General features: G+C 47.0%; 2 protein-coding genes across 5 annotated transcripts in view; one reads left to right on the top strand and one right to left on the bottom strand.

Annotated features, from left to right (window-relative positions):
- Positions 1-359: 359 nt before the first annotated feature.
- Positions 360-9,054, bottom strand: Rpusd4 (RNA pseudouridine synthase D4). The gene is made up of 7 exons (XM_048343686.1): positions 8,858-9,054; positions 8,143-8,308; positions 6,914-7,115; positions 4,821-4,914; positions 4,599-4,743; positions 2,792-2,889; positions 360-2,038 (listed from the first exon to the last, which is right to left on the bottom strand). Exons 1-7 carry the CDS (start codon positions 9,044-9,046, stop codon positions 1,802-1,804), a joined length of 1,131 nt encoding a protein of 376 aa, XP_048199643.1. The 5' UTR covers positions 9,047-9,054; the 3' UTR covers positions 360-1,801.
- Positions 9,055-9,166: 112 nt separating this feature from the next.
- Fam118b (family with sequence similarity 118 member B) overlaps positions 9,167-10,438 on the top strand; it is a 35,422-nt gene continuing 34,150 nt past the window's right edge. For 3 of the 4 annotated variants that reach the window (XM_048343680.1, XM_048343679.1, XM_048343675.1), the window contains exon 1: positions 9,167-9,240. The gene's annotated coding sequence lies outside the window, so the exon portion shown is untranslated. Of the gene's footprint in view, positions 9,241-9,310; positions 10,119-10,438 lie in introns of those variants that run through there. The other variant, XM_048343676.1, reaches the window with a different exon arrangement.

Raw genomic sequence — 10,438 nt, 5'->3', positions numbered from 1 at the left:
ACACAGCTGCTCATCCACTTCTGAAACCTGCAGTGTTTGGTGCCCAGTGCGTCCTTTCACTCTACCAGTCCCACAGAGGGTGGCCAGTGTCCTATGCCGGATTGCCTGGTAGGATAAGCCACCCTATGTCTTGCCCTTCCTGTAGATATAGAGCTCGAGGATTGAGTTTAATTCATAAAGAGGCAGTTCACAAAACAGGACAATTTTAACAATCTACTGTAATAAAATACACGTGAATATAGTCTATCACGTCCACAAAAAATGCTATCTAAACGTAAATCCTGTTACTGAAACACAGAATTTGGTCTGTTATGTGATAGCTACTAAGAGACTGAGGAAGGAGCTAGTCCATATTCTGCATGGGGACACTAGACAGGGGACACTTCAAAACCCTGGTGGCATGGAGCAGGAGAGTGCAAGATTTTATCACACTACACAGAATGGAGTATAACTGAAAACTTCCGAATTTTTTCTGGAATGTTCTGTTTACTATTCTCAGACTGTGGTTGACCACAGGTAGGTGAACCCATGGAATGAGGAACAACAGATAAGGGTCCTTTGGGTAGAGAAGGGATGGATGTATAAAGGCTGTGTTGAGGCCTTTCCCTGACTGTACAGCTACTCTAACTTTCAACTCAGCCCAGAGCAGTGTAAGGTGTCTTTGTGTGTAAGACTGAATTGTCTGTAAGAACCAGGATGGAAGCTGGATGGGTCAACTGAGTAGGAGGCCCAGGGCCACCTTGGCCCACTTCATGTCCAGTATCAGTGGTGTTGAGCAGAGCCATCTAGGAAAATAACGCAAGAACAAGGAGGCCGTTTCCAAAACAGACTTTCTTTTTAATGGCGGCACCTTTATAACCACGTTTGTGAACCAATCAAAGCCCTCCCCTCACGTGGGAAAAACACGACACGCAGCACAAATGCCAACCACTGACCTACACCTTCCAAGGTGGTATCCTGCCCAGAATGCCACATCACGTACTAAACCACACTGCGAATCAGAAACCTGAAACCTGCTGGCCAAATCCAGCTCAGCAATCTGTGTGGCTGCCTCGGGTCTCTCCAAATTTTGATTTAATTGATAACAGGCTGGTAGATATTCCTAGGTTTTTTGAAAAAATAAAAAATTGATTCTGATTCCGGGTCTTTGAAAAATATAAAATTAGAAAGCCATTCCCCACATGGCAAACACCAGCTGGTGCTAACAATCACTTGAAGTGTGTGTGTGTGTGTGTGTGTGTGTGCGCGCGCGTGCGTGAGCGCGCTCCTTGGTTTATTGTGTCCCCACCATGCCTTACACCCCACCAGCTTCACTCAGCTTCACTGCTGTTACCTAGCTGGAAGTTCCCTCTGCTTCCCTTCCTTATCGGATACCCCAACCTCTATCCCTGCACCCCCTTCCCAGGCTTCTTCACCACCTGTGCAGTATGGCACCCACGTTCTAGTTCCAACAGAATCCTTGAATTCCATGTGTTTCACCATAATGAGTTGTTTCCAGCTACAGGAGCCTTCCTAATAGCTCATGAGCTTTGCTGTTGGATGGAAACAGCTCTTGACCTGACTCTGTTCTTCACTCCTCCCCAGTCTGCCTGGCCTTCGGCTTTCTTCCATCTTGGTAAAGATACTGTATGGCAGGGAGACTTCCAGTAGACCTTTCCATAGTGTGGTCAAACGCTCAGATCCGAAGCGATGGAGTTTCCTCAACTTATCCACATGGCTCCTCTGGAGTCTATTTCAAGCAGGAAGTTAGTTCCATTAAACGAAGCAAAGAAGTGTTCTGGGTCAAGCGGCTCCCCGGTCTTCACTGGGCTGGCTGTCCAGCCTGGGTGTCTCCGCTTTGGTCCTTGCTTGGCATCACTAAACCCAGACGGCGCACAGAACGTACAAAGAAGTGAGGAGGCTTGCAAACCAAGTCCAGTTCCTCTGTCCTGGACCCCAGAGCAGGCAGGACCAGCTGCCGGGCATGCAGGTGAAGGGGAATGTGGCGGGCCTTCGACTGCTGCAGCCCCAGCTTCTTCAGGGTGCCAGCAGAAAGCTTCTGTACAAAGATAAGATGAACCCCTGAGAGCAAGGTCCATGGTGGCCACAACAAGCCAGAGCACTTTCACTTAGAGAGCACCAACACTAACGTCCTGTAATGGGCAGCCTGCTTCAGGGAAGACCTAGGAAGACTTCAGAACCAGCTTTAAAAAAAAAGAACCATACCAAAGAACCTCTTACTAGCCAATGCTACAGCCTTCTGGGAGAATGGGCTACAGCTCAGAAAGATGGAAAAGATGGCTTCTGTATCAGACAGACTGCTCTGCTTGCCCACACCTCCTAACAAGGTCTAAGGCTGAGCAGATGAGGAAGTAAGGTTTTTGTAGATGGACTCTTAAATTCCATGAAGTTGCTAACTATTGCATAACTGGAATGGTTCCAAGTCTGGAGACAGTAAATACCTCCTTGCGGTAACTCCTTTCAGTTGTTTTTTTTTTTTGGTCTGTCCTGGGGCTTGAATGAACTCAGGGCCTGGGCACTGTCCCTGAATTTTTTTGCTCAAGGCTAGTGCTCTACCACTTTGAGTCACAGATCCACATCAATTCTCTGGGGGTTAATTGGAGAAAAGAGTCTCATGGATTTTCCTGCCCAGGCTGGCTTCAAACTGCCATCCTCAGATCTCAGCCTCCTGAGTAGCTAGGATTATACGTGTGAGCCACCAGTACCAGGCCTTTTCAGTGTTTTAACAGAAAGAAAGCACAGGTTCTCTCTCTACTCTGTTGCACAGCACAGTGGGTTAAGTCAGTATTACCTGAGGGGCCAGCTTATTCCAGTCGGAGTACTTGTGATCGCCAAGGATTGGGCAATCCAGGCCAAATGACAGGTGAACTCGAAGTTGATGCTTTATTCCTGAAGAAAAAAAGAGAGAGCTACAGACCCAATGCCAGTGCTGGCAACTGCTTCAAATTGTATACATCAAAGCACAGTAGGCAAAGCCCCAAATCCAGGAAGCAATAAAAAAAAATGTACAGCTGGAGGTGTAGCTCAGTGGTAGAGTGCTTGTCCAGTATAAGCCAGTCCTTGGGTTCAATCACAATCTATTAATAACAATACTAATACTAGTAGTAGTAATAAAACTATAAGCTATAGAGTAGCAGCCAGCTCAGGATACTAACATAAATGCTCTACATAACCATTATCATGACTTTGATGTTTACCTTTATCCTTTTTGATAGCCTAGATTTTTTTAGTCAGTAGTAGTAATTTGCACATTTTTATCTATAGTAAAATAGATATATATTGCCCATTTTGTGCTAAGAGCCAGTGGTTCACGCCTGTAATCCTACTTGGGGGGCTGAGAATCCAGAGGATCATGTTTTGATGCCAGCTTGTGCAGAAAAGTCCATAAAACTCCATCTCCAAAATAATCAGCAAAAAGCATGCCTGGAGGTGTGGCCAGATTGCCAGCCATACAACACCAGGCAAACTGTAAGCAAGTCATTAATCAATCATTACATTTGGGTTGTCTCCACCTTTGGGCTATTGTGGCTAATGGTCCCATAACCATGAGTATATAAAACAGCTGCTTAACTATTTTGGGAACATCCCAGAAATCGAAATGCTGGATTATATGCTATTTTTCTTTTCTTTTTTTGTGGTGGTAACGAACATTCAGCTCACGTGCTCTACTAGTAAAGCTATGCCCCATCCCTTCTTACCTTAGTTATTTCTTTTTTTGGGGGGGGGGCAGTCCTGGGCCTTGGACGCAGGGGCTGAGCACTGTCCCTGGCTTCCTTTTGCTCAAGGCTAGCACTCTGCCACTTGAGCCACAGTGCCACTTCTGGCCATTTTCTGTATATGTGGTGCTGGGGAATCGAACCCAGGGCTTCATGTATACGAGGTAAGCACTCTTGCCACTAGGCCATATCCCCAGCCCTTACCTTAGTTATTTCAATGACAAGATCTTATGCTTACACAGGAACCGGCCTGGACCACAATCCTCCTATTTATGTTTCCTGCATAACTGGGATGACTATATGCACACTACTTCCAGATACTGGATTCTGATAAGGCTTTGCCAACTTTCACCCAGGCTGGACTCAAACTGCAATCTTCCTTATCTCTATCTCCCAAGTAGCTGGGATTATAAGCATGAACTACCAAACCCAGCCAAATTTAAATTCTCAAGGGCATGCACTGTATTTTTTTTTTATTAATACTCAGGGACTGGGTGCTGTCCCTGAGCTTCTTTTTGCTCAAGGCTAACACTCTATCACTTGAGCCACAGCACCACTTCTGGCTTTTTCTGAGTGGTTTACTAGAGATAAATCTCAGCAGATAAGTCTCCCTGCTACTATGCTTTCCTGCCTGGGTTGACAGGAAACCGCAAACCTCAGATCTCAGCCTCCTGGGTAGCTAGGAATACAGGTGTGAGCCACCAGTGCCCAGGTTGTATATTTTTTTAAATAAACATATTCAAACTATACTTTTATGCTCTCCACAGAGCTCCAAGTCTCAGAGCAGCAAGAGAAACACAGGGTCAGCTTCCTTTGCCCATCCACAGTACCAGTGGCTCAAAACAAGGCCAGAACTCAGCACAAAGCCCTGGGCCCTCTCACCAGTAATGGGCTGCAATTCCAGGAGGGCCGAGGACAGAGTGCTGCTCAGGACCCGGTACTGTGTGACAGCGATGTGGGCATTCCGGCTGGCCCGCACTTTCACCATTTTCCCATTGTCCATACGGTAGGTTGGGGCCAGAGTCATCTGAAGCCAAAGAAATCAAGATGTAATTTCCAAAGCAGACCAGAAAGCCACACCTCAGGGAGACACAGCTCACTCACCTTGTGGTGATGCTGCTGGCCTTGCGCCTCCTTCTCAATGATGGGGATATCTACCACTCCTGCAGATGGCACAGGGACTTGCACTGTGATGGCCCTGAGGGTGACAGACACATCAACGACAGCTTTCACTACGAAAGCCAGGGAGGACCTCACAGTGGACTGTCTGTACTAACCACGGGTATTCCTCATAGTTTCTCTCTCTCTCTCTCTCTTGCTGGTTCTGGGACTTGAACTCAGGGCCTGGGCTCTGACCCTAAGGCTCTCTATGCTCAAGGCTAGCATTCTACCACTTGAGTCACAGTGCCACTTCCAGCTTTTTCTGTTTATATGGTACTGAGGAATTGAACCCAGGGCTTCATGCATGCTAGGCAAGCTCTCTACCACTAAGCCATATTGCCAGTCCTCTCCATAATTTCTTAGGCTGTTTGTGAGGTAAGGAGGAGACTACCCACAAAAGAGATTTGGAATGGGTTTCAGAGTCGTGGCTGTGTCTCCTGACCTTACAGGGCACATTTTCTTCCTATTTACCCATGTGACAAACATAGTAGCTAGTCTTGTGAGTTTTCCCCTAGACTGGTTCATTCATTGTTCTGTTTGTTCGTTTAGTATAGAATCAGAATCTACCATCCTGATTATCTTAAAAAGAAAAACGGGATACAAAACCACATTATCCTAATTTTTTCGTAACTGTACACAACCATTTATAAAGGTTATGAAAGACAATGTTATTAACATGCTTTTCTTTTCTTTTCTCCCCTAAATACTATATTATTGCAATTATAACTTTAGTACTAAAAGATAGAAGCTTATAAGAAGCTTTCAGGCTAAGCACTATACCAAGAGAATCATGTTGATGCTCCAATCATAATCTATTATAGTGCTTTTAAATTTTTGATTGTATATCCTAGTAATTTATAGTGTTTTTCCCTTTGGTTTTGTGGCATACTTACTTATTAAATTTATTTATTTATTGAGGCAAGAGTCTCTATGTAATCTAAGGCAAGCCTCAAACTCTTTTTTTTTTTTTTTTTTTTTTGGCCAGTCCTGGGGCTTGGACTCAGGGCCTGAGCACTGTCCCTGGCTTCTTTTTGCTCAAGGATAGCACCCTAACACTTGAGCCACAGCGCCACTTCTGGCCATTTTCTATATATGTGGTGCTGGGGAACTGAACCCAGGGCCTCATGTATACGAGACAAGCACTCTTGCCACTAGGCCATATCCCCAGCCCCAAGCCTCAAACTCTTGATCTTCTTCCTTCAGCTAATACAACAGTGTGTTTATATATTCCCAGTATAATTTTGGAAGTTTACACAAGATACTGTTATAGAGACTGCTTCTGGGAGAGGGAACTGCATAGATGCAGAACAGAAAGATTCTTTATGGCTCATGTATCTTTTCCTATAAAGAAATACAACTGAAGTTGCACTAAGATGCAAAGATCTCCAAGATAGGTAAATAGCAGCAAAAAAATAGGACATAAATTATATAATGTGATATATATTCGTGTGTGTGTAGATATACATGCAAGTGCTACATATATTACTATAATGCAAATGAATTGAACAAGGACTAGTGGTTGCTACCTGAAAGAAAGGATCTACAATGTAGGTAGATTCTCTAGAGGATTTTTTTTTTGTTTTTTCTCTCATTATTTTAGTACAGGAGTAAAATCATATGATTTCTTGTAAAATTATTTTTGATAATTACGATGTACAGCCATAATTAAGAACCGCTATTTATCAGACTCTTTTTTTTTTTTTTTTTTTGCCAGTCCTGGGCCTTGGACTCAGGGCCTGAGCACTGTCCCTGGCTTCTTCCCGCTCAAGGCTAGCACTCTGCCACTTGAGCCACAGCGCCGCTTCTGGCCGTTTTCTGTATATGTGGTGCTGGGGAATCGAACCTAGGGCCTCGTGTATCCGAGGCAGGCACTCTTGCCACTAGGCCATATCCCCAGCCCTTATCAGACTCTTAACATGCTAAGCATCAAATCTATTTCACCTCCCTTTATATCTTAACAGGCCCCAGTACAGTGCCTTCTATTAGCAGTTCCTGCTCTATGAGGGATGAAGAGATGCAATCACGGTGCCTCATACCAGTACTTCTTCACCACCTGACGGGTTCTAAACAACTCTTGAACCTGATGTGCCACTTCCTTCTCCCAAGCCAAAACCATTACACCTGTGGTTTCCTTGTCCAGCCGGTGGCATAGATGCAAGGGCTCTGCCTTGTGGCCATGAAGCATCTTTGCCAGGATGGGCAGCACTTCACTGATGCAGAGTTGGACCCCAGGGCCACCTAAGAAAGGAAAAGCCAGAGGTTGGAGATTTTTCATCAAAGAATTCTTCTTGGGGGAAAAGTTGTTACTACATAAACTGTTGATGTGTTCTGAAGTGTGTAGGAGATCTCTCTTACTGAAATAAATCTCAGGGCCCCTGTGTAAACAAGTTGGAATCTGCATTTTAGCAAGGTGCTTAAATGGCAATTAAACAATTAAGAAAAAAAAGTTAAGAACAATGTCCTAAAGCCTAAGCTTTCCTACTTTTCCTCCTCTTCTTTTTTTTGGTTTGTCGTGGGACTTGAACTCAGGGCCTGAGCCCTGGGCACTGTCCCTGAGCTTTTTCACTCAAGGCTAGTTAGTGTTCTACCACTTTGAGCCACAGCAACACTTCTGGTTTTCTGGTGGTTAAATGCAGCAGCTCAGAGTTTCAAGGACTTTCCTGCCAGGGCAAGCTTTAAAACAAGATCCTCAGATCTCAGCCTCCTGAGTATCTAGGATTACAGGAGCAAACCCTGGCACCCAGCTAAGCTTTCTTCTTGAATATACTTTGCAAAACTGCAAGCTGTCCTGAGGGCTGCTCTGTACTCTCCTAAGTAGCCATCTGACCTTAGATGCAGTATCTTCCCAACTTTGTTTTCTCATCCAAAAATATCTGGCAAATAATCTCATTGGAAAATGTTGTGAGAATCAAGAGAAAAAGAAAGTCGTGCAAAGCACTTAATGATGCCTACTTTATCTACACAATCATACACTTCCCCAAAAAGAGCTGCTAAAATATTTATTGTAGCTAAAATATGTATTATCTTCTTTAAGTGTTTCACAAATACATCCCTTTCTGTCAGTCTTTTCTGACTCATCTCAGTTGTCCCACATCAACACATTCAATATTTATTCAATGACATGCAAATATCTCGTTCCCTGAGATAGAATAAAACTTGGTAAAGGTTTGATTTGAATGGAAGAGGGCTTCCCGTGTAATGTTCCACAGTGCCCCTGGCTGTACCGGCAAGCAACAGGCCCCTCCTTTTCCCACATGCTCCATACCGTGAACAGGGAGACCATAAGGCTTATTGATGACCACAAGATCTTTGTCTTGGTAGAGAATCCCGCGAGTCAGTGCCTTAGCAAGCACGTTGGGATGAACTCGCTGCAGCTGCTGCGTGAATCGCACTAGCTCTTGCACCCTCCGCTGAACAGGGTTTGTGGGCACCTAAAGGAGAAGGGAAGGAACTGGGTGGGCATCAATGGCTCATGCCGGCAATCCTAGCCACTCAGAAGGCTGGGATGTGAGAATCGATTCAAAGCTGGCCCGGGGCAGAAAAGTCTGGGAGATTCTTTATCCGTAATAAACTGCCAAAAAGCCAGAAGTAGGGGCATGGCTCAAGTGGTGTAGAGCACCAGCCTTGAGTAGAAAAGCTGAGGGACAGAGCCCAATAAATACGCAATAAACGAAGGGGAGAGGACGGGCATGAGTAATGCCTAGTGAGGACGCGGTGGTGGAGGGGAGCAGGGAGGAAACCCTTCAATAAGATGTGTGGGCAGGGATGCATCTTTACCTTACACTTAGGAGGCCGCTATGTCTCCCGGCCTGAAAGAAGCCAAGACCTAGCCCACGGGAAGACACCGTACCCCACACTACGGCCACGTCAAATACCCTCACAACAGACAACCCCCACAGCAACTAAACTCCGGGTCAAGGACCCTCCGCCGCCTCTCCGTCGGGGAAGCCTCCTGGGAGTTGTAGTCCTCCCATGCTTACCGCCAGCTTTTGCTGCTTTTGTTCCTGTTTCTGGGCTCGAAGCTTCTCCGCTAAGCTCTGGGCACTCAGAGGCCTCGAGGCAGTAGTCGTGGAACAAAATGTCTTAGAGATGAGCGTGAAGAGACTCCCTAAATGCTTACTCCTACCCCGATTCCAGAAGCCCGGCACACTACAGCAGGGCGCCGCCATTTTCCTAACAGGGCGGGGACGAGACCGGACCACGTGGAGAAGAGTGACGTGTAGGAGGAGCTAGCGGGCGGGCTCTGGCGGGTCACGTGGGGGCAGCGAGGGCGGGGCCTCTGCGTCACGTGGGCGGTGCGCGCTCATTGCGGCTGCGCCGGCCGGTAGCTGCAGCTGGAGCGGTGGCGTTTGGAAGGGACGCGGTGAGTGTGTGGGAAAGCCAGGCTGGGGTTGGTAAATGCCGGTTCCTCAACGTTTCCCGCATCCTTAGGGTTTTCATTCGTGGAGGACACTATGCTGAGAAGCGATTCTCCCTTTTTGGGGGTGCGACCTCACTCGAAAACACCACCCCCCGCCCCCGCGCCCTCGGAAGCGGAGCCCCGTGGACGCTCGCTCACCCCGGAGCTTGCTTTCCCGGGCACCGACCTGGTCCCTCCTGGCAACCATGTCCGCGACCGGTCCCCGAGGGGAAGCGTCGAGTCCCCTCCGGAGATGCCCGGATCTCCAGCCTCCATCCCTCCTCACCTTCGACTCCTGACCTCTTTGTTTCGCGTTGAAACCTGTCCCCCTTCGCCCCAGGGTGGTCGTCCCTTTCTTTACCCAGAGATCCCGGCCCCTGTTTTCCCACATAAAGGGAGAGGGCGAGGGGGAGAGGGGGCGAGAGAAGCAGAGAGAGACAGAGAAACACGCACCATGGATTTCTTCTGTCCTTCCTCAGGAATTCGTTCCGCGGAGTCTCCTCTCCCCCAGCTTCTCCTCCCAAAGAAAGGACTTCCCTTTTCTTCCTTTATTTTTCCTGTCCATAGTTTGCAGCTGCTCCAAACCCTGTGTCCCACCTCTTGCAAGAGGTGATGTTGGGACTCCCGTGCCTGAACTAAAGCAATTCCACTGATTTCACCAGAGGTCGGCCGGGAATGCGAACATCTGTTTGGGTTGGAAATCGTTAAGAATGCCTTGGGATAGACGTGCCACTTGTTAAGAAAGCTAAGAACGCGTTCTTTACGAGGATCTGGAAAACGGATGGCTATGTCAGCACTGTGGAGGGAAGGATTCGTAAAGGCTGCCTAGGTTGTTAGAGCTGGTAGTCGAATCACCTTTGGGCCCGACCCCTCCCAAAGGGAGGACGGAAGGGAGAGTCTCCTGGAGCAGGAGACAGGTGGAGCTAGTTTAAATATGACTTCAGGTCCAAGAGTTTATGAGTGACATGTGATAGGTGGGTGGTTGGGCGTCTTTGAAGCTTCTTGAGAGATTCCTTGAAAGTGGAAATCTAGGAATGAATTTGGCTGTCCGATGCAGGACAGATTCAAAAGGAAAGGGTTTGGAATCAGGAAGAACTGCTGGGATGCTGCAGTCTTGGAAATCATTAATGAGGCCATGCCCCGTTCTTACTGCTCCACCTTG

Source organism: Perognathus longimembris, chromosome 3 (assembly GCF_023159225.1).
Source record: "Perognathus longimembris pacificus isolate PPM17 chromosome 3, ASM2315922v1, whole genome shotgun sequence".
Classification (NCBI taxonomy): domain Eukaryota; kingdom Metazoa; phylum Chordata; class Mammalia; order Rodentia; family Heteromyidae; genus Perognathus; species Perognathus longimembris.
The sequence above is the reverse complement of the archived record's forward strand: the minus strand, read 5'-3'. Positions and strand labels throughout refer to the sequence as shown.

What these genes read in the sequence shown, in the direction of transcription:
- Rpusd4 (XM_048343686.1), bottom strand. Translation starts at nt 9,046, where the DNA reads ATGGCGGCGCCCTGCTGTAGTGTGCCGGGCTTCTGGAATCGGGGTAGG. An exon ending in CAGGTGGTGAAGAAGTACTG is followed by an intron (nt 4,915 to 6,913) that starts GTATGAGGCACC and finishes TGTCACCCTCAG; the next exon opens with GGCCATCACAGTGCAAGTCC. An exon ending in GGAATTGCAGCCCATTACTG is followed by an intron (nt 2,890 to 4,598) that starts GTGAGAGGGCCC and finishes TTTTTTCTTCAG; the next exon opens with GAATAAAGCATCAACTTCGA.